Here is a 24,400-nt window from a genome sequence, read left to right as displayed (position 1 = left end):
AATATTTTATGTCTTGTTTTGAAAACCACTAATATAGTACATTTTACATAAAAGACTGCAAAATAATATAAATGGATTTAAACAGATCTTTACAATAAGAAATTCAAATGGAAACAGACAAGTAACAAAGAGAAGTAAAAAAATTTATTGCAGTATTTGTTCCACCAGATTTGCTGGGGATCCCTTTTCTTGTATTATTTCAGGGTGACCTAATACATCAAAATCTACATTTACAAAAACTCCTCCTGCAGATAGGTCATAGATACTGCATGCTTTTTTCTTTTTGTTTTTCTTCAACAGAATAAATTATATATCCAGGAGATTCTGCCATTTTACAGCCTGGAAAAACAATGCTTCCCTGGAAACTGGGCTAAGCTAAAGAAAGCCATCCGCTGCTAGGTTAAACTCCAAGAACACTTTATTAAGAACATTAACAGACTAATTTCCAACATTCACTTGTTTATTTTTTTAAACAGAAAGTTTTTTTTCAAGATATAAACATTTTTTTGTTAAACTATAATACAGTGGGAGTAAAAATGAACTGAGAAGTTTCTGCTGCACAACAGCGAAGGAAGCTCCCACATAAATGTTTACCAAACATTTCCTTCTTTTTTCCTGCATCCCAGGTTCCATTCTTACTCTTCATTTAACTGATTTTTTTTTTTTTTGCCAGAAAGTTGATATTTCAAGTTTTTCTGTTATTTCAATTCCTGTAAATTTGGCTGCATGTACAAATTCATTAGCTGGAAGTTCCATCCTTGGCAGCATACAGCGATCGTAAAGTCTGAACAACTTTATTAGTCAGCTTATTAGCACTCGTTAGAGCAATTTTTTTGTAAATAATGTCTGACTCTTTAATAGTGTCTACCCAAGGCACCAGTTTGCGGCCATCACGGCGCTTGGCCTCAGTCCAGGAGCCACTGTAGGAGCCTGCCATCCACTGAACACTGAAGCCATTGCTGGTTTTCTGTACTACTCTTGCAATTTGTGGTCGGTCTTTGTACTTTGGACAGCAAATAGCGATGACATCCATGACATCAACACTTTCATTCATCTGTGCTGCCAACTCCGTAGAGTCTGAATTTCGTTTTGACCTTCTCAATGACTAAAACATTGGGGGGGAAAAAAGACCAAGTGTTACACAAAAGAACTTTAGTGAAATTATTGCTTTTATTGCTTTTAATCCCTTGACGCCGGGAGTTGGGATTTCCCAGCACACATTCCATTGCCGGCAATGAGACGCACCGCGACCGCCAGCGCCAAGGGGTTAACATAACCTTGTAAAACCACATACTCTTAATTTGTACCCGTGTCTTTATCTCTTATTGATATATAAAATTATATATACACACGAATCATAAAGCTACATAAAAACTTGGCAACAATAAAAAGGATAACACACAGTACATTCCAAAGGAAAATTAATAAATTTTTATATGGGATAAATCTCATTTTCTAGTTGTTTTTTTTTATTGTCTTTTCTGTTAAACTTTCTACAAAAGTTGTATAAACGGTTAAGTAGAGAATCTCTATCTACAAAATGCTTTCTTTCATGTGGATTACATTACTTGGTGTACATTTAATATAATAGACTGACATTTATAAGCACACAAAAATAATTTTACGTAATACGCTGCGAAATACGTTGACTCCTCCTCCGCCTCACCCCTGAAGTGCCTCCTCCTCTATCCTCCCCATCACTTTCATCATCCTCTGTCTCAGCTGCATTGTTTTTAGGGCTGCCTCCTCCAAGCAGCGAGGTAATTGCTTTGTTCCGAGCATTTGTGCTAGCTGACACCTCTCCATCTTCTTCCTCTTCATCAGGATCCAAATGTTCCATAAGGAGCTTGAACTATTAAAAAAACCCCACCAGATCAGTCCACATTCTAACTTTAAAAATTGACATTCATATCACACTACATTAAATAAAAACCAAATGAAAAGATAAAGAAACAGGGTAAAACAAATGGTAGACAACTTCAAACTTCAACAGCTTGTGTTTTGTTCTACAACCTTTTTGCTTTCATTTTTTAGTAGATATGTAAAAGCTTTCTTCCTGTGTTTCCAAAATTGAAAATTTTCTCTAGTTAATATTTTAAAGAATGGGGATGGGTGGGGGGTGGAGGGGAGGTGTAAATACACTCGATCTAGTCTCTGTTCCTATGATGGAAACAGTCAGGGATAACATGAAAAAATTATATGGTAGAGGTATACAAGATGGATACCAGAAATTAGAAAATACTCTGTAAAGATGAATATCCTTTAGTTGAAATTAATTTTTATTGTGTTTAAATTTATTAGAAGACTTTGAAAGATAATCCTGCTAAACATCCTGAAAGGTGAGTTATCAGTATATCACATAAGATTACCAGGAACTTAACATTTTGAAATGTTCATCCAATACATCAGCATCTACTTTCAAGTTTATACTGTGTTACCTAGTTTGAAAGGATTTCAGATTTTCTGCAAAGCAACTGTACTTACATCCAAGTACTGTTTTACTATACTCCTCTTCACTTCTTCAGTGATCTTGGAATTAGCCATATCACTCCGTAGAAAATCCAGAGTCTGTTTTGGATGGAAATGAACTCCTGTCTTCCTGTTTATCGCTTTATCATAAACTTTTGCAGATTCAGATGGAGAATATTTCTGAATTTTACTGTTTAAAGACAACAAAAGGGAAGAGCTTTTAAGGAAAGTCCAAAGCAATTTCAAGGAAAAGCTTTTAAAATCTTCAATATAAGTAGTTATATTTTAATTATTCTGTATACAATAGACATCCTGGTAAGAAATAAAATCATTGCTTCTTCTAAGCCAAAGTTTCATTACATTCAGCCTATTACATTTATGTTTTTTCTCTTATACAAATCTATTGCTTAAAAAATTATTAACAATCAACTTTAAAAAAAACAAAACACTTCCAAACATAATCCTTACAAAGAACTCGCTAGATAACAAGATGGCCTATTATCTAAATATCCTTACCTATCAGAGAATCCACAGAGGTTCTTTAAATGCTGTTTCAGCATCAAAAGTAATAATATGCCTTGGGAGATATTTGCAAATTCAATTAAAGGAGCTGAATTTTCTGGTAAACATTTCATCACAGCATTTATATCATTTTCTTCATCAGAATCTGAATCAGAGTCTACTTGTTTCCGTAACCTCCGAGGCTTAGAAGCTTCCTCCTCACTTTCACTACTACTGTTACTGTCACTCTCAGTCTCCTCGTCTGACGAAGGCTTTCTTTCCTTTTTTTTCTCTTTCACCATAGACTGCGAGACAGAGAAGTTAACACACATTCCAAAATTAGGGTAAGTAGCATCATGTACATTTCTAAAAAGTCTTTCCAAAATCATTATTGGTTTAAATTCAGAAAAATACCCCGATCAATGTTATTAATGCATAACTTGATATTCAAAGATTAAAATTATTTACAGCAAAAAGATGTTGAATTATAAACCAAGCCCCCTGAAAAATTGGTCCAAAGTCCACATTTTTTTGCAAGGTGGTTACAGAAGGAACTGAAGCAATAAGTACTCCACTGGCATGTTATTCTTAAAAAGACTGCTCAAGTTTGTTAGCGGAGACAGTAAAATGCAGTAGAATGCCAAATACAATAAATCAGGAAGAAAATTCCATTTTTGTTTCATGTGAATATAATTTTTGCATGTTACTTATATTTCCATATGTACTTTGGTACAGACTAGTCCAAGTTGGTTTTAACCCTTGTCTCTGTTAAAATTCTATGACACTAATTACACTGCTGACCAGAGAAACCCCCAAGTCATCATATACAGTATTACTAATAATCAGTCTACTACTTGTAGAGCTACAGAATTTCACACCTGCATTATTACTACACATAGTATGATTTTTCATAACACAGAACTTAAGATGCCCCAAGTAGGATCTCATCCTCTATATGCTGGTGCAACACACTGGTCCCCCATCTAAAGAACGTACTGCCTCTTTCTAGCACATTAAAAATTGACTTTGGTAGGGTGAGAATTCAAAGCGGTGTACTTTCCAGGTATCAACTCTGACTTGTACTAACTAGTCAGATTGGAAATTCTAGAAATGGGTTTGTTTCCTGACACTTTGGACCTTCAACTGTTAAAGTTGTCCAGGAAATGAAGACACTGAAGTCTTTAAGAAACAGAGGCCTTTTTCTTACAGGGCTGTGTATTCCCATAACAACAGATACTATACCATTATTGGGGCTATTATATGCTACCTTAAGAAAAGACATATTGCGTACTCTTTTCTTGCAATAAACAATGTATTTAAAGTCTCCCAGGCGACACACATGCAACTGCCATCAGCTACTTTACAACAAAAGAAACAGTAAACTGGATTTTATTATTAAAATTATACAAACAACCACAATAAACCAATATTTCATTATGATTCTGGGTTCATGTACTTCCCAGATGCATGCAATTAATATTAATTCCAATTAATTCAGCAATATTAGGGAATGATATAGATTTAATATTAAGATCTCAAAGTTTGTCAGTCTTTTTTAATAACAGAAGCAGCAATGTAAGGAAAGTTTTTAACTAGTGTCTACCAGATGCAGGCCAGAACAGAAAGGGTTGTTTGTTTTTTAACTACCAGTTACAAAGTAATGCTACTGGTCCATATCACTGAAAAATTGACCAAATTATAGAGAAACTTATGTTACCACCATAATAAATATACTAAAATATAAATGCACATACCTCTTTAAATGACTGTAGTAGGTTGCTACCAGAAACTGAAAGTGTAATGTCTATATGATGCATTATAAACAGTGGCTCTTCCTGTGTTTGGTAAGGAAAACAGGCTAGATTGTCTGCTATGTACAAGAGCATATTCACCTCTGTTTTCTGGAAGTTAAAAAAAAAAAAAGTACATATAAATATACATACAAATATCTTAGATTTATACACTTATCCTGTGTTCCTAACGGTCTAGAGCAAAAACACAAATTTTATTCTACATACCCCCCAAACCCACTCTAAACAACATGTATATATGCAAAATTTAATCATACCTGAAGATACATTATTTCTGATCAATCCAAACTGAGTACAGAAAGGTACAGAATGATGCAAAAGTAACAAATGCATTCTATTATATAGGTAAATACCTTATATTACAAAGCAAAACAAGGTTCCTTAGGGAAATAGAGTTATCAGTAATTATGTCATAAAAATACATTGTAAAAGGAGAATTTAAGCTTGCATTGCTATATTTTATTTTCTTTTTAAGGGAAGGAAATGTGATGCTTACTGCAGTATCATCAAAGAGGTTGAGTAAAGAAATTAGAAATGCTCGTCTGTGTTGACGGTTCCCTCGGATCATGGAGTATAGGTGTGAACACAATGCACTGGATGATTCATCATGTCTAAAACCTCTTACAGGATCCTTTGGGCAAGTATTGATTGCCTGTTGTACCTGGTAAGACATCTTCATACCAGCCACTGCTTTCATCTGAAATGGAAAAGTATTTATTTTTATTTAAGCTGCTGCTTTCAAGCAGTAAAACTGAAAGTGGAAAACTACACAAAATGCCTGTCAACAGAAACTTCTAGCTCATTTTTTAGCTTATTTCCTTTTAAGTGGATGCTCATCTGGTTTAACTTTCAAACATGCATTGAGGTGCACTACTACCTTTTAAGTTGGCAAACAGATTAAAACAGAATTTGTGGCAGAGATCAAAATGTCTTGTGAACTGCTTTCACCGTAAATTCTATGTTAGAAACATACAGCTCCTCATACCACATCTGCTTCTGTTTAGCGTAGTTGTCTCTTCAGCTATACATTATCTTAAATCCCAGCTGCCTACATAGTAAATTTCATCTGCTAGCCTTCACCTACTGGATTAGGTATCTGTTTGGATGCCATGAACAGTGCAATGCTCCGATTTCAGTGGAATACAATCAGATTTGGGAAGTCCCACAATGTAGCACACACACTGAACCAAGACTGGGGCCCTCTGAAATAAGGAGAGGGTGCTACAGCTCAATTTCAGATCTTAAGCAGAACTAATGACACTATGCCACAACTCCACAAGTCCTCACTTAGACCTCAGATTTTCCTTTCAGCAAGATCCCTCAGTTCTTAACACCTTCCTATGCTCCTTCTGCTTAGATTACAATATATAAAGCCTTGATGCCTTAATGTTCTAATACATATACACTAAGGACCTCTACTTTTACAAGGTATTCTCTTCCCTAGTCTACTGATACAGGAAAACATTATGAAACAGCTGTCCTTACCTCTTATCAAATAAATGCTCTTATGTACTATTCAGTGAGGAAAACATTATTGTGAATTATAAATTAAAGGAATTTTTAGACTGGAAGAGATGCTTCAAATTATTATATCCTTTCTATTTCTAAGAATAGAAATCTCCAAACAGGGGAAAGAGTCAGGATCTTCTTTACAACTGCTTATAGTTATTGTTTAATTGTTAGTTTATATTCTTTTTCTGCATCTGAGACCTATTCAAGTGTTAAGTCACCAGAGAACGTAACAGTATTTTGTAAAATGATAAATTAGAATTACTTACGTGAATGAACCCAGCATATTTTTTGTCTATTTCCACCAACTGCTGGTCAGCTTTGTTTCGCATAGAGGGCTCTGGATCTGTGCCCATAGCAATTAAGTATGGCACACACTTGAAAAACAAATGAAATGATTATTCAGAGTCATTGTACCTCCTCTTTCTCACTCTTTGTTCTTCTATTACACTGTTGTTCTTGTTATATTCTGACTACTGCAGAAACTAGAATAGGAAGCTCTATGCAACTTACTACCTGACTACTTTTTGCAAGCAAATAGTACAAAATACATGAGAGACCAGCATTATAAACAATACAAGTTGTGTGAGGTTTCAGGTAGTATTTCCATTTCTCTCAAACTCTAAAGTCAATTTACACTATAAAAAATGCCATTTAAAAAAAAAAGAAAGCAATGCTTATGACTGAACATGCACAATGGCTGTGGTATAAACAAATAATTACAAAAATATTATGTAAGCAAAGAATAATGGAGGTGATAACTGAATCATAGAATCGTTTGGGTTGGAAGGGACCTTTTAAGGTCATCTAGTCCAACCCCCCTGCAATGACCAGGGACATCTTCAACTAGATCAGGTTGCTCAGAGTCCCCTCCAACTTGACCTTGAATGTGTCCAGGGATGGGGCATCTACCACCTCTCAGGGCAACCTGTGCCAGTGTTTTAACACCCTCGTGAAAAATTTCTTCCTTATATCTAGTCTAAATCTACCCTCTTGTAGTTTAAAACCATTACCCCTTGTCCTAACGCTACAGGCCCTGCTAAAAAGTGTGTCCCCATCTTTCTTATAAGCTCCCTTTAAGTACTGGAAGGCTGCAATGAGAAGTTCTGACATTGACTCTGGAATTCTACAGTGTTTGGAGGACATGGGATTGAGGTGGAGGCAAGCTGACACAGCTTTCAGGATAAAGAATCAAATAAAGAAAACAACTTGGCATACACCTGAAATTTACAAGTATAACAGAAATATGCTCCAATGCACATTTGTAAGTGCTCTTTAGGCACTGGCTGGGCTTTTTCATCTTGATCCAAAGAGAAGAAAATACAGCATGTGGAATCTCACTGGCTAAACAACATAAAACAGATTTCAAAATATGCTTTCTGTAAAGGCCCCTTGCTACAATAAGAAATTACTGTAACACATCTGGAAGAAAAAAACTAGAGATGTATCTAGCAAGCATAAAAACCTCTGAAAACCTGAATAATAAAAACCCCCATCATAAAAGCCTACCATACCTGAACAGGATGGATGAGACCCTGGTTTAACGTCAGTGCAATGACATTTAGAGCAAAGTGGCGTACACTGGACTGGGTATGAAAGAAAGCCTCAAGGACCTGTTTGAGATATAGCTGCATGATGGAACTACTCATCCCTGAGGAAATATCACCCATTTCTTTCAGGTCTTCCTGCTTTGCTACTTTTTTCCCTGTAAAAAGGACAAAAGCAATAGCACACTCACCACGGTATAATCATTTACTTTACCATTACTTGATGCATACGGATCTTTAAGCTTTACAATACATACACATTTCAGCTGTCTTAGAATGGGTTTATGATCCCATGAAACAGAAGAGTCTGATGGCAAATATATTTCAAAAAACCAGACACACGAGTTTAAAGTCTTGTTCCTCAATAACGGTTTTAATTTTTAAAATTTCTTATTTTGTATCTGCAAACCAACCTTAGAGAAGATTTTGATAAAAAGTATAACTACCGTCATTATAGCAATTATTCATTCTGGATTGCTTTCAGGATTTATACATCTTGAAAGTAAATAATAAGCTACACTTCTCAATATACCTATGCACATAATGAGTTTTGGAAAAAAATACTTTTTGAAAAAAATACTGTGTGTACAATATTATTGATTAGATAATCTTAGACTGACTCAGTTCACGTATACAGTAATTGTATGCAAGAAAGTTAGGTTTTGCATGCCTCATTAGTACAGAAGAACTCAACACTTACAGTCTCTGTCTGCCTGCTGCATACGTGTATCCTCCTCCTGCAAGTAGGTCTGAAGGTTTTTTAACACCTGTATTTTTAAGTTTACTGAACAGTTCTTATCAGAAAGAATGCTGTTGTACAGAGTCTTCACTTCCTGTTCGAACATTAAACTTGGGTGTTGTATAAATGCAAATCCTAAGGGTGGAAGAAAAGAGGAAATATTCCACATTATTATCTAGAAATTGTATTTCCACTTTTTAAGTCTTCAAAATAGAGGTATGAAATTTATCTCCTCACAACAGCATAGCTTTTTCTAGTGCAAACAGTATTGCTTTTTCATATAGACACCATTCTAAGCTTATAAGGAGTTCTATTAGCCATGACAGTTCTATTAGCCGTGACTCTGTCTGATAGATAAAGATGGGGTGTCAACCCAGGGCAGTTGCACTAAGAGGAATTATACAGGTCTGGAAGCATGTCCAGTGTACTGGTCTGCATCTGAATGACTAGGAGGTCTCCCAAGAGCAAGGGAGGAGCATTCCTAAAAATTACCCATTGTTTTTCTAATACGTTTGGAGGAAAACATTCTGCTGAAACTGTGAAGAGTTACACATATTGAGGCAGAGCAAATGTGGAAAAACTGATAAATATCATGAGTATTTAAAAAATAAAATCTTAAAAAAACCCAACATAGTGAACACAGTAAAATAAAATTTATACCTCTCACTGTTATTATTCATATACCTGTTAAGGTCTTATCTTGAAAACTATCTGAAGCTGTATTGGGTTTGTGTGGCAAGGTTTTTGTAGTGAGGGGGCTACAGGGGTGGCTTCTGTGAGAAGCTGCTAGAAGCTTCCCCCACATCCAATAGATGGACCCACTGCTGGCCCAGGCTGAGCCAATCAGCGACGGTGGTAGTGCTTCTGTGATAAAATATTTAAGGGGGGGAAAAAACTGCTGTGCAACAGCAGCCAGCAGAGGAGTGAGAATATGTGAGAGAAACTCTGCAGACACCAAGGTCAGTGAAGAAGGAGGGGGAGGAGGTGCTCCAGGCACCAGAGCAGAGATTCCCCTGCAGCCCATGGTGAAGCAGGCTGTCCCCCTGCAGCCCATGGAGGTCCACGGTGGAGCAGATATCCACCTGCAGCCCATGGAGGACCCCACGCCAGAGCAGATGGATGGATGCATCTGAAAGAGGTTGTGACCACACGGGAGGCCCGCACTGGAGCAGGCTCCTGGCAGGACCTGTGGCCCCGTGGAGAGAGGAGCCCAGGCTGCAGCAGGTTTGCTGGCAGGACTTGTGACCCTGTGGGGGACCCACACTGGAGCAGTCTGTTCCTGAAGGACTATGCCCCGTGGAAGGGACCCAGGCTGGAGCAGTTCATGAAGAACGGCAGCCTGTGGGAAGGACTCATGTTGGAGAAGTTTGTGGAGGACTGTCTCCCATAGGAGGGACCCCACACTGGAGCCGGGGAAGAGTGTGGAGTCCTCCCCCTGAGGAGGAAGGAGCGGCAGAGAGACGTGTGATGAACTGACCGCAACCTCCATTCCCCATCCCCCTGCACCATTCAGGGGAAGGAGGTAGAGAAAATTGGGAATGAAGTTAAGCCCAGGAAGAACTGGCTAAGCAACAGAGCTCAAAGGGTTGTGGCCAGCGGCGCAGAGTCCAGTTGGAGGCCTGTAGCTAGTGGTGTTCCCCAGGGATCAGTACTGGGTCCGGTTCTGTTCAACATCTTCATCAATGGCCTAGACAAAGGGTTAGAATGTACCCTCAGCAAGTTTGCTGATGATACAAAACTGGGAGGAGTGGCTGATACACCAGGAGGCTGTGCTGCCATTCAATGGGATCTGGACAGACTAGAGAGTTGGGCGCAGGGGAACCTCATGAAATTTAACAAGGACAAGTGTAGAGTTCTGCACCTGGGGAGGAACAACCCCATGCACCAGTACAGGTTAGGGGTTGACCTGCTGGAAAGCAGCTCCATGGAGAAGGACCTTGGAGTCCTGGTAGACAATAAGTTATCCATGGGACAGCAATGTGCCCTGGTGGCCAAGAGGGCCAATGGTATCCTGGGGTGCATTAAGGAGAGTGTGACCAGCAGGTCGAGAGAGGTTATCCTCTCCCCCTCTACTCTGTGCTGGTGAGGCCTCATCTGGAGTATTGTGTCCAGTTCTGGGCTCCCCAGTTCAAGAGAGACAGGGAACTTTTGGAGAGAGTCCAATGGAGGGCTACGAAGATGATTAAGGGACTGGAACATCTCTCGTGTGAGGAAAGGCTGAGAGACCTGGGGCTGTTTAGTCTGGAGAAGAGAAGGCTGAGAGGAGACCTTATCAATGTCTATAAATATCTGAAGGGTGGCTGTCAGGAGGATGGAGCCAGTCTCTTTTCAGTAGTGCCCAGTGACAGGACGAGGGGCAATGGGCATAAACTGCAGCACAGGAAGTTCCACCTCAAGGTGAGGAAAAACTTCTTTACTGTGAGTGTGACGGAGCACTGGAACAGGCTTCCCGGAGAGGTTGTGGAGTCTCCTTCTCTGGAGACCTTCAAAACTCGACTGGACGCGTTCCTGTGCAACCTGCCCTAGGTGACCCTGCCTTGGCAGGGGGGTTGGACCAGATGATCTTCAGAGGTCCCTTCCAACCCCTACCATTCTGTGATTCTGTGAAGAAGGGAGGGGTGGGGGGAAGGTGTTTTAAGATTTGGTTTTAGTTCTCATTATCTCTACTCTGATTTGATTAGCAATAAATTAAATTAATTTCCCCAAGTCAAGTCTGTTTTGCCTGTGACAGTAATTGCTGAATGATCTCCCTCTGCCCTTATCTCGATGCAGGAGCCTTTCATTATATTTTCTCTCCCCTAGCTCCTCTCCTCCTCCCCTCCTCAGGAGGAGCTCCTCTCCTCCTGAGGAGGGGAGTGACAGAGAGGCTTTGGTGGGCACCTGGCATCCAGCTAGGGTCAACCCACCACAGAAGCATTTCCAAGGCTACATCTGTTGGAAGAGACACACTATAGAACTGCTTTTAGCTGCAGCCTTACCCTCGGCAAAGAACCGGTTATTCTTAGTCCGGGAAGTCTTTATTTCATAACAACTTTGATCTAAATTAGTGATAGTATATATAATTTTAAATCACGTATGTAGATTTAGAAGTGCTACAAACAAACTCTTACAGAGTATCATAAAAAACAGCAATGGGAACATAACTTCTAAATTTAAACTATGTTTAACTACTTGATTCATTTTTTTAAGACTGAGAAAAGTAGACATTTTAAGTGTATTTTTCATGACCACAGGAAACTAAGATTCTGAATGAACACACAGAAAACATAAACATAAAGAAGAATGGGGGAAAAAAATGAAAGCAAATAAAATTATGCAATGTATAATAAAGCAATGTATAAAAGTAGCTGTAAGAAAAGGAAGACTGAGTCAGGTTTTTAAAACTGAGTCTGTGCACACAGAAAAGACAGTGTGGGTAAAGGCTAAGTCTAGGGCAAGACCTCACTGTGTTTAAGATCTCATGTCAGTCTCAAAACAGGAAGAGGAGAGAAGGCAGGGGAGAGAGGTGAAAGAAAAAGGAATGATGCTCCTCTTTGGAGTATGTAGTACAACTGTGCACTCTATACAGGTGTATATTGTTGTTTATAACTTGACCACCTCTGTGAAAGTCCAACCCACTTCTTAAGGTTAATTTTAAAAATGAAAAGCACTTGCATGTACGTGTAACAATCCATAACTCTTTCTTTCCTTCATTCACTTACTTAAAAGAGTCTAAATCCATCACTATTCTCAGGGAAATTCTTATTTTTCCATCCCCTGTAAGTGGGGAAGAAATCTTACTTGGCATAAGAATCTGTCATAGGAGATGAAAAAAGGCATTTGCTGTATTCTTTCTAGGACTGACTTCACATTTCAGGGCTGCCCTCACACCACTTCTCTTGATACCTTTGTTTTCATTCTGTTAAGAGGAAGCACTGAACTTGGCTGAGGAAGACATTACCTGTTAGATACTTAGAGGTTTAGCTAAATTTACTAACAAAATTTTGTATCCTCACTCTGCCTTGCAAGTACACATCTGGAACAGAAGCATAACCATAACCATTAAGCTTATGGTTAAGCTTAATCCCTCAACAGCAGTGACACATCCCAAAGCAAAGGCTAAAACTGTTGAGCGTCCTTACTGAAAGGACACACTAGTAATTACTGATAGGAAAGCATACGCTCTTAACATGATGCCTTCGCTGTATATAAATGTTGAATTAGCTTGTTAGTCATTTTCACCTTATTGATGCACACAAATGTTGAACGGATTTGACAACTTGGTTCAATTACCAGCCTGTAAGGTAGAACTTTGCACTGCCTACCATATCTACGTACATCCAGCAGCTACCCTCAAAATGGAAACAGTACTTAGACGAGATTAATATATCACTGAAAACAGTTGTCAGAGTGTATTTGGTCTGGCTGAGATGGAGTTAATTTTCCCCACAGCAGCCCTCATGGTGCTGTGCTTTGTATTGGTACCTAGAACAGTGTTGATAACACACCAGTGCTTTGGCTACTGCTGAGCAGTGCTTGCACAGCATCAAGGCTGTCTCTCCAACATTCCCCCCTCACCAGTTGACTGGGACTGGACAAGATCTTGGGAGGGGACACAGCCAGGACAGCTGACCCAAACTGACCAAAGGAATATTCCATACCATATGAAGGTAGCTCAGCAATAAAAGCTAAGAGAAGGGGGGGGGCATTCATTAGTTACAACATTTGTCTTCCGGAGCAACTGCTACGCATACTGAAGTCCTGCTTCCCAGAAAGTGGCTGGACATCGCCTGATGATGGGAAGTAGAGAGTAAATCTTTTGTTTTCCTTTTCTTCTGCACGCGACCTTTGCTTTTGCTTTGCTTTTTTGCTGCCTTTATCTTGACCCACATGTTTTTTCCATCTTATTTTCTCCCCCTCCATCCTGCTGAGAAGGGGAGTGATAGAGCAACTCGGTGGCACCTGGCATCCAGCCAAGGTCAACCCACCACACTAAGGTTTAATTAAAAGAAACACTGGCCTGCTTACAGGCAGAGAAAAAAAAAAATTGAAGAATGCCTACTGATAGCCACCCCTGTTTTCTCCTCTTCTCTCAAACCGATCACAGTTCAGTCAGAAACAGTTTTGATGAATGCAACATTCTCTGCATCCATGAGTAAAGCAATCATGTCTATGGTTAGGAAGGCAGCCCCTATCCCACGTGCAATATTCTGTAGAGGACAATTAAATTAGAATGGACTACAGTAAGTGTTGTGCATCCTGATACAATGCCTAGAAAAACCTCCAGGTAGTCCAGAACACCACAGCATTGCTCCTGCAACAGAGGCAACTCTGAAGCTATTAATCCCACTCAGCTGTCTGAAATGGTTTCCTCACAGAATATCACATCAAGATTCAGTCTCAGTCCTTATCCTCAGACTCCTCCCTAGCCTGAACTGAAGCAGGATATCTAAAAAGCCACCTAAACAGCAGCATAAGAAGGCAAATTCTTGTCCACAGTTAAACCATATAAAGCAAGCTCACATGCATGGGAGAAAACTTTATTTCAACTAAGCCATAACCATGAACTGAACTCTTCCAGAAACCAAAGCCTATCTGCCCAAACAAGATTCTCTCACATGTACAGTTTTGGTCCTTGAGTAGAGGATGAACATGATACAAACCACTCAATGGCAGTTCATGCACTACTGCAAGTCACTAAGATACCATACTCATAGAATCATAGAATAGTTTGGGTTGGGAGGGACCTTTAAAGGTCATCTAGTCCAACCCCCCTGCCATAGGCAGGGACATCTGCAACTAGATCAGGTTGCTCAGAGCCCCCTCCAACCTAACCTTGAATGTTTCCAGGGATGGGGCATCTACCACCTCTCTGGGCAACCTGGGCCAGTGTTTCACCACCCTCACTGTGAAACATTTCTTCCTTATATCTAGTCTAAATCTACCCTCTTTCAGTTTAAAACCATTAGCCCTCATCCTATGGCAACGGCCCTGCTAAAAAGTCTGTCCCCATCTTTCCTATAAGCCCCCTTTAAGTACTGGAAGGCTACAACAAGGTCTCCCTGGAGCCTTCTCTTCTCCAGGCTGAACTACCCCAACTCTCTCAGCCTGTCCTCATAGGAGAGGTGTTCCATCCCTCTGATTGTTTTTGTGGCTAATGCCTTCAGATAAAGAATCTATTTAAAATTATATACTGAGAAAAACCCAAACCAAACTGTAATATTTAGACTATGACATCATCTCAATGCCTCATGAAATCCCACAGAGCATCCCCCAGTTGGTATAATCTGCCAGAGTTCCCTTGACTCCTGCGAAATATCTGCCCCTACACTTAAAATTCCCAAAGTTGTTCCAGCATTTTTTCTAGTTATTCTTTAACCATACCTTGTGGACTGAAAAACAAGATTTGGATTTTCAACATACTTGCATGTGGGGAAAAAATAACATCTCCATTGCTTTAGAAACATGATGCTTTTTAAGACTTGGTCAGACATCAAAAAGGCATTCACTGTGAAAAGCATCCACTCTGCTGCAGAAGTATGCAACTTCAAAGTATCCCTTTGACTACATTTCTATAGCCAGTTCTCAAATAAAACATGCAGTGAACTTTGATTTTAAACAAACTCCCCTGCCATTACACAAATAAATGAATTCCTGCCGAAATGCATGGATTTTTACTATAGCAGAATCAAAAACTATTAATATTTCTTACCAAGGCCAATAATGGCTTTTGTCTGTACTTCTTCATCTGAATGCTTTGTAAAATACATCAGCAGTTCAAGTACTTTATCCTTAATATTAACCTGAGGAAATTAAAATAAAAATAACAGCTATTTGAAAATGAAACAGATGTTTTCAATCTCTTATAAAAAGCATAAATATCAAAAAGGAGAAACACAATCTTACTGCATGGCCTTTGCAAACCCATGTATTTACAAACCAAAAAGCTGTATTGTATGCATTATGAAAAAATACATAGCTTTGAGGGACTAGGGAATACTGTGCTTTCAAATTGAAGTGGAGCATTCAATATACATAAGACGTGGAGAGTAAATACAAGTTATTTTACCTTACTGTTGCCCTTAAAGTCTTCCTGATCAAAATCAAAATGCCGACACAATGCTCCAACAGTGAAAAGTGATCTAAGGAGTGCTGGTTTATTGGCAGTAAGTATTGTACTGTTGGGGTCTTCTTGGTGTTGACTTTTTAATTTCAAAAGTGCACCTACAGTAAGATAAAAGTTTTGATCACAGTATTTAATCATGGTGTATCCCTAAGACAAGACTTGTAGCCAAAACTGAAGAGTGACAATTATATGTTGTGATTTTACTTACCATAGTATCTATTAAAACAGGCCCACACAAATTTATAGTTCTGAGTGACCTTGTTCACAACAGCCCCAAGACAGCTCACACAATGCTGAACAACCTAGGATCAAGAAAGAACAAATGAGTTATATTTAGAAGTTAAAACTAAGATTTTTGTGAAGTTATGTAGGAAAAAGCTACGTAGAACTAAAACTGATGATCTAACAGATGCAATGTCTATTTCATAGGCTGCTCTGAAAACCTGCCCAAACTTATAATTGTTAAAATATAGCAACAACACATACAAACGCTAGTAAACCAAGAACATTGATTTTTCATGGCTCAAAAGTTATCTTCATAATGAAGACAGACTTTATTTAAATCAAAACCATGTATTTCACAATGTGAAACATAATCAACTTAATAGTAGCAATTAAAAGCTTACCGTCATGCCATATTTGATGATGAGTTTCATGAGGTCTTCCTCAATAGTGGCAAGAAAGGTCTCACTTGGGTGCTCCATTAGTGGCACTACAAGTTCTAGGATTTTTGCAACATTGCAGATCACCATGAAATCATTCTGGGTCTGAAACAACAGTATTTATAGCATTTAACATTTCTGGCTGTGTTACCTATAAGATAAGTATTATTAATATGCATTATGTAATATCAATACATATGTATTAATATTACATAATACATATTAACACAATACAATTACATACTAGTATAATACAATTATGTATCTTATGTAAGATATTTGGTAAAGATTTAAAAGAATATTCATATAGTTTACATCTGCTTTTAAATTACATGTTATTTTGAAAGCAAGTTCTTGTTTTCTACAGAACTTCTGGGGGAAAAAAAAAAAAAATCTGTAGAAGCAGAACTTCACTTCTCATCAAGGCTGTGACAGACCCGAAAACTTTTGGTCATGATAATTTTTTTGGAGTCCTACAACAAATGTAGGAACTCTTCCTGACACATGCACGCTAGAGAACATACAACACCTGGCAACATGTATCAGCAACAAATGAAGTTGTGCTATGGCTGAATGTGGCTTAAACAAAATAGATAATAATGTGCACAAATATAGAAATTACAAGTAAAATGATTACTGGTTTGCATTATCATGACTGCATATGTATTCTAAGTGAGTAATCTATGGAAAACATTTATATATTAAATATACATCCTGTTAGAAATTTACTTTTTTGACAAATCAAGCTCACTAATCATGATAGGTTAATTCCCAAATGCTACTATCAAGCCATTTAACATGTTCGAGCTGACTGGTAATTCTACAATTCATCTCAACCTGTATAAGTACAAAACTTATGTAACACACTAAAGAGATGTTACAAGTAAATAATCAGATAACCTTTTCCTGTACCGTTTGATCAGAAGCAGCTCTAAAAGTCTGTTGTAGATGTGCCTAAAGAATGCTCCAGGGCTGAACCTGTAAAATGCTAGGCTATACCTATGAGCTAAGCCAATAACAAGTATTCTCAAGCCCGCCCTTTCCTGGACAGCTGACCTAATGTAATGGATTGCTGCCACCCACCCAGCCAAGCTCTTTCTTGGGCCATGGCTACATGATCCTGCCCTGCTCCTGCTGGGTCAGGTGTTCATCACAACCTTCACTGAGCCAACTGTGCTAAACAAAATGGCAGAAAGCAACACAACTGAGGGGGGGGGGGCGGCGGCAGCACATTTTACCAGAGTGTGGGGGTTCAGCATTATAGTGCTCTACCATTTTTGTGAGCTAAACTGTCTTACAGGGGAATACAAAAACACCAGAGCTAGGGAAGGGAGAGGTGAAGTGCTGAAGAAGATAGAGCAGGACATTTTCCTCCTGATATATTTGCTATATGTTAGATCACTCTATCTTATGGAACCATACCTTCAGTCTTAAGAGTCATATGTTAAATCTTAACTACTTTTAAGACTGTGACTATAAAACAAAACAATTTAAAGAAATTATTTCATATCAGGTAAAAAAATGGGGTTTAGTCCTCAAGGGAAAGAGGCAGCACAGGTTTCAGTTTCATTTGTCTGTAAAATGTGGAGGTAGAGGGTGAGGAACAGCATCTTAGAAGCTACAGAGATCATCAAAAGGACCCAATATCTTCAAAAGATATGATGATCATGAAATAGAAACACAATTTTTATTTCTCTTTTCCTACCTTCAATTTCATCAAGCATACAAGACAGCCATTAATTTCCATGCTTAATTATATGGGGGGAAAAAAGACTGTTTTTCTAATTTTCTCTACTTACACTACATTTAGTGGTTAGGTATGGCTGCATGGTCATGGCATGTTTGACCATTAGCTGGGGCCTGATTTTGCTGAATAAGAACAAAGTCGTTATGCAAGCAACCAAGCGACCAGAATTCACACTTTTGTTGTCAGAATCTGAAAAAAAATTAGAAAATACACAAAGTAATGCTTGAGCAATGAAAAACATATGGCCAAAACATCATATGAATATCTCTTTCATAACATATCTTTCAAGATCAATACAGAATATTATTAGATTAGAGATGAGAACATAATGTGTTAACATTTGTATGTGATCACAAAATATCTGAAATAAGAAGCAAAGATGCTTCAAAGACATCACTAGTTTTTAAACTCCTTACTGTACACAGAACACTGTCTCAGCCAATGATTCCTATTACAACTGTACAACATATTAATGCAAATAAAGCTTGCCACATTTGTTTTTAGTGATCTAAAAGTTTGAACAAGTTATTTTAAAAGTAGTTCTGTTATTGTGGCTAGCTAGAGAAAATTAGGGAAGCTTTATTATTATACAGTGCTCAAAAGCTCATTATGAACTTAAATGCAATAATTCATTACCATCAGTTTCGTAATAGGAATTCTGTAACAGTAACTTTTCGCGACAGTAATTTGAACAACCACTGTTACAGTATCATATAAAATTCAAAGGAGCTACTGGGTTGTAAACAATATTACCTGATAAGGATTCCTCATATTTAAGAATGTGCTCAACCAAATTGTCAACAAGTTGAGTACAGGCTTTCTTCACAGGTTTATATGAGGCATCCTCTTCTGACTTCAACAGCTATAGCAGATGAAACGGAAAATGATTTAGTATTAAGGGTGCATTCATTTACATTGGATACATGCTGGTTTTATAACAATTACTACAGATACACAAGGATTTTGCACTACAAAATCATTTAACTTCTCCATAGAAGTTACTCAGTGAAGAAAAAATTAAGGGAAGTAAAAAAAAATCAAACCAAAATGCAAGAGAAGTAAAGAAAAATTAACTGCAACAAAAAGACAGAAGAGAACAGTTCTACTGATTTTTGCATTGGGATGAAAGCTAACTTTGCACTTAATGAAATAATGCAAAAAACAATAATGTAGTCATACTTGCCAGCAGCAACTAATAGGAGTTAGAAGGCTTTTTAAAATGCTTAGAAAAAAACCCTCACAAATTCAAAAGGAATGTTGTTTTTGACATGAAGCAGAAATATCAAACTAAGATGAAACATAGTTCTATGAACATTTTAAACAGTTAATTTAATTGAGCCCATACTATAGCTTTTTCTTCAGTCCAGGCATTAAGAGGCACCTTGGTTTACTTGCTACCTATTTTCATGGCACTCCAGGCTAAAGTAAAATCTTTGGAGACCTCTAATTCCCCCATGCATGCTTTTGTTAATTTTGCTTGAAAGTTAATGAGCGCATACAAGTTGTAGAGGAGAAAGATAACATAGGCTAAGAGATATAAACAAAGCAAGCTCATTTCGTAGAAAAATCAGAGTAAAATATAATGTAGAAGTAAGCTATAGTCTGAAGATTCACTGCTTCTATAAACTGTGTAACAAATATATTGGACATGAAAATACACTTATCTACCATTTAAAAAAAATCTACATTACACTAGAGGCCTCATTTCAGAATTAAGTATCTTAGCTGTGGACTTCATGTTATGTCACTTGTTATTGAAGAGACCATGAAATTAAATCCAAACAAAAACCCTCCCCAAAACAAAGAGTGAAGTATTTTTAAAACAAATCATATGGAAAGAAAGAAACTAATGTTGGAGACAAAGAAATTTAAACCAAAGAAGATTTTAAAAAAGGTCAGATGATTAAAGGGCATTAATTGAATTTGTCTACTGTAAAGGACTGCTCTTATAGTCTCCCTTCAGTGTGTTTTAGTACCAAAAGAAATGTTAAAATTCTTACAGTGATTGTGCCATATGTTCAAAATTCATTACTTACATTTTGAAGAAGCTGTTCAAACCAATCATATCCTGTATCTCTACAAGCTGCAACCTAAAAGTAGTTTTGAGAATAAACTGGTTAAAAAAGGCGTCTGAAGAAAAATTACTTCAATACAGATGTCATCTTAAAAGATCAGTAAACGTGCATAGATATATATTTTGATATACATTCAGTATAATATCTTTGGAGATCAGAAACTGTCTTCTGCATTTGAAAAATAGTTCTCACCATTTAAGTGATCCCAGAATTTGTATCCCATACAACACAAGGCCTACACATTTTACTGGAGATTGCTGGCTTTGGTGTAACCAAATTTTGGTTTTGTAGAACAACATTTTGTACAGATTAAAGCACAAATCTGTGCCTGACATTAAAAATGAACGTGTGTGTATATATATCTATGCATATACATATTTTTATATAAACAAACTAAGCCTTCACTAGTATAATATGTCAGGAACAGTTCACAGGTGCTCCAAAATAGAATTGGCAGGATAACTGAGAATTAAGCTGAAGTCAAATCAACTGACTTCTCAGTCTGGAAAAATGCACACTACACTACCATTTATTAAAAATATTGAAAAGCAGGATGGAGTTTAAACCCATAATTTTAAGTAGTGAAGCAAGTACTTTTATTTAATATTTACATCTTGGTATAACTGATATTAAAATACCCTCTCAGCACAGTGGTTTTACACAACACATTTTCACTACAAATGTATAAGCATTTTATTTGAAACAGATTTTTTTTTTTGAGACATGCTATTTAATTCGCTGCTCCTAAAAGGTAGATAAAATTATGCAGATACTAGTTTACTTTGGGTGAGAACATGACCCTGTATTTGTTAAAACAGCTTATTAACCTTTAAAAATAAACGTTATCAACTGAGGAAATTTTTCTTTTAAGAGACAACTTCTTAGTTAGGTTTAACTATATGCTGCTACTAGCATTTCCTCGAAAATGTAAAATATAACAGAAATTTGTTCTAACTGAACAAGTATTTTACACAACCTGAATATAATGTGGTCTCAGTTATCACTGCCAGCATATTAGTGAGCATTTAAAGTTTCCTACAGCCTGTTCCATCAGATGAATAATTATAGCATATATTCAGTGTCAGAAGACATATAAAGAAAACCATCCGATAATTAAATTACTTGCATATATTTTGTATTTTAAAAGACCATAGACAATATTTCAAAGATACTAAAAACAATCAAATTTTGCATGCAACAATTCGAATTTGTATAACATACCACATCGGTGATGTTTAGTATTTTCCTGGTCATTGCTTCTTTGTCATGGTGTGGAGTTGGAGTAAACCAGAGCTTCTGGAATGTCTCATTTACTAATTTCTGAAGGAAAAAAAAACATTAGCAAAAATAAATAAGCTTATCTTGGCATGTAGGTATTATTTCTAATACATCCATATAATAGATTTGTTGATGATATATGCCATTTTGTAAGGAATTATTCAACCTAAGTGAGACTGTTGTAGAGAATGTTAACTGAGACAGACCCAGATCTACTATTACAGCAATTATACTGGCCCCTAAGCAAGCTTCACTAAAACGATTGCTGGGAACCGATGCTACAGAAAATGGAGTTACCGCTTTCCTGTGCTAATTTGCACTCCTCAGGAAAACACAGTGAAGTGTTACCCTGAGAAGCCGATAACCGAAAATAAGATTACAATTTCTACAGCAGAATTAGCAGCAATTGTAGATTACTTCGGCATTTTCAGAACAGCTGTGACAAGATGGGGAAGAGAGAGAAGCCAAGTCTCCCTACTCAAACATAGGAAGTTGGTTCCCTTCCAATGTTTTGGATGGAGGAAAAGATGGAATAGAATGAAAGTGAACTAATTATTCCCAAATTACTTATAAAGCATATAGTTGTAAGAAGCTTTCCTCATCCATGGAGACATAAAAAAAACCCCATTGCAGATACTGCCTCATCTTTCTGAGGTTGTTGGAAAGACAAGGGAAAGGAGGAAAGAGAACAAGGTCATCCTTCTTTCCTAGCAGCACCTTGGATCCAGCTGTTCATCTACTGCTTGATTAACAGTCTTCTCTGAAAGCCACTTGGCATTGACGTATCTCAAGTGGTTAAAATATATGCTGCAGCTTTAAAGTTGCAGATTTCAAATCCCACTGAAACTGTGATACAAAATTACTACGGGTGTATTCTTAATTACCCAGCAGTTTTAAAATTATTTTTGCCAAATCAAACAAAAAACATCAGTGTAAGGTTTATGATTCAACACACAGTCTTAGTTTTACGCCCTTCTGCATATACATTGCACAAAGAGTAGAATATGATCACGTAAGTAACATTTTAGGGGATTGACTCATTAAACATTCAGAAGTAATGCGAAATCAGCACAGATGAATACTGTAAAATTTTTATATGCAGAACTTAAAAATCTGGTATATACTAACATCAACTATTTAATTTTGCTTGACCAATTATAATTGTTAGAAAAAAGAAGTACCAGAGACAACAGTTGCAAGAAGAAAAAAAAATAACACTCTATACAATGATATTTTTAAATCATTTGATTGTCAGCAAGAACTTGAAGAAAAAAGAAGAAAGAAAACCAAGACGGACAGCAATGTAGAAAGCTAAGATCACAGAATCATAGAATTACAGAAAAATTAAGGTTGGAAAAGACCTTTAAGATCATCAAGTCCAACCATCAACCTCACACCACCATGCCCACTAAACCATGTCCCCAAGTGCCGTGTCTACACGTTTTTTGAACACTTACAGTGATGGTGACTCCACTACCTCCCTGGGCAGCCTGTTCCAATGCTTGACCACTCTCTCAGTGAAGAAATTTTTCCTAATATCTAATCTAAACCTCCCCTGGTGCAACTTGAGGCCATTTCCTCTCGTCCTATCGCTGGTTACTTGGGAGAAGAGACCAGCGCCCTCGTCGACACAACCCCCCTTCAGGTAGTTGTAGAGAGCGATAAGGTCTCCCCTTAGCCTCCTCTTCTCCAGACTAAACAACCCCAGTTCCCTCAGCTGCTCCCCATAAGAACACAGTATTCGACGTGCGGCCTCACCAGTGCCGAGTACAGGGGCACAATCACTTCCCTACTCCTGCTGGCCACACTGTTTCTGATACAGGCCAGGATGCTGTTGGCCTTCTTGGCCACCTGGGCACACTGCTGGCTCATGTTCAGCCGGCTGTCAACCAGCACCCCCAGGTCCTTTTCCGCCAGGCAGCTCTCCAGCCACTCCTCCCCAAACCTGTAGCGTTGCATGGGGTTGTTGTGACCCAAGTGCAGGACCCGGCACTTGGCCTTGTTAAACCTCATACAGTTGACCTCTGCCCATCGATCCAGCCTGTCCAGATCCCACTGCAGAGCCTTCCTACACTCGAGAAGATCAACACTCCCACCCAACTTGGTGTCATCTGCAAACTTACTAAGGGAGCACTCGATTCCCTCATCCAGATCATCAATAAAGATACTGAATAAGACTGGCTCCAGAACCGAGCCCTGGGGAACACCGCTTGTGACCGGTCGCCAGCTGGATTTAAGGCCATTCATGATGACTCTCTGAGCTCGTTCATCCAGCCAGTTCTTTACCCAGCGAAGAGTAAACCTGTCTAAGCCATGCGCCACCAGTTTTTCCAGGAGAATGCTGTGGGAGATGCTGCCAAAGGCTTTACTAAAGTCCAGGTAGACAACGTCCACAGCCTTTCCCTCATCCACTAGGCGGGTCACCTGGTCATCGAAGGAGATCAGGTTGGTCAAGCAGGACCTGCCTTTCATGAACCCATGCTGGCTGGGCCTGATCCCTTGGTTGTCCTGCACATGCCCTGTGAGCGCCCTCAAGATGAACCTCTCCATAATCTTCCCTGGTATGGAGGTCAGGCTGACAGGCCTGTAGTTCCCAGGATCCTCCTTCTGGCCCTTCTTGTAGATGTGTGTCACATTGGCAAGCCTCTAGTAATCTGGGACCTCCCCTGTTAACCAGGACTGCTGATAAATGATGGAGAGTGGCTTGGCAAGCTCCTTCGCCAGCTCTCTCAGTACTCTTGGGTGGATCCCATCAGGCCCCATAGACTTGTGGGTGTCCAGGTGGCTTAGCAGGTCCTTACCTGTTTCCTGCTGGATTATGGGTGGGTTATTGTGCTCTCCATCCCTGTCTTCCAGCTCAGGGAGCTGAATACCCTGCAGATACCTGGTCTGGCTATTAAAGACTGAGGCAAAGAAGGCATTAAGTACCTCAGACTTTTCCTCATCCTCGGTGACAA

The 24,400-nt window shown here is 38.4% G+C and overlaps 1 protein-coding gene across 1 annotated transcript in view; it reads right to left on the bottom strand.

Moving 5' to 3' along the window:
- Positions 1-287: 287 nt before the first annotated feature.
- Positions 288-24,400, bottom strand: part of LOC309415195 (nipped-B-like protein) — a 117,574-nt gene continuing 93,461 nt past the window's right edge. The window contains exons 30-46 of the mRNA XM_082012644.1: positions 21,387-21,485; positions 20,127-20,180; positions 18,844-18,952; positions 18,143-18,279; positions 16,308-16,448; positions 15,890-15,983; positions 15,625-15,779; positions 15,268-15,358; positions 8,538-8,711; positions 7,805-7,995; positions 6,560-6,667; positions 5,278-5,478; positions 4,725-4,871; positions 2,986-3,275; positions 2,485-2,659; positions 1,667-1,852; positions 288-1,105 (exon numbers count right to left, since the gene is read on the bottom strand). Of these exons, the coding sequence (XP_081868770.1) occupies positions 740-1,105; positions 1,667-1,852; positions 2,485-2,659; positions 2,986-3,275; positions 4,725-4,871; positions 5,278-5,478; positions 6,560-6,667; positions 7,805-7,995; positions 8,538-8,711; positions 15,268-15,358; positions 15,625-15,779; positions 15,890-15,983; positions 16,308-16,448; positions 18,143-18,279; positions 18,844-18,952; positions 20,127-20,180; positions 21,387-21,485 (2,718 nt within the window). The 3' untranslated portion in view covers positions 288-739. The remainder of the gene's footprint in view (positions 1,106-1,666; positions 1,853-2,484; positions 2,660-2,985; positions 3,276-4,724; positions 4,872-5,277; positions 5,479-6,559; positions 6,668-7,804; positions 7,996-8,537; positions 8,712-15,267; positions 15,359-15,624; positions 15,780-15,889; positions 15,984-16,307; positions 16,449-18,142; positions 18,280-18,843; positions 18,953-20,126; positions 20,181-21,386; positions 21,486-24,400) is intronic.

This window comes from Phaethon aethereus (assembly GCF_964289735.1).
Source record: "Phaethon aethereus genome assembly, chromosome: W".
NCBI lineage: Eukaryota > Metazoa > Chordata > Aves > Phaethontiformes > Phaethontidae > Phaethon > Phaethon aethereus.
The sequence above is the reverse complement of the archived record's forward strand: the minus strand, read 5'-3'. Positions and strand labels throughout refer to the sequence as shown.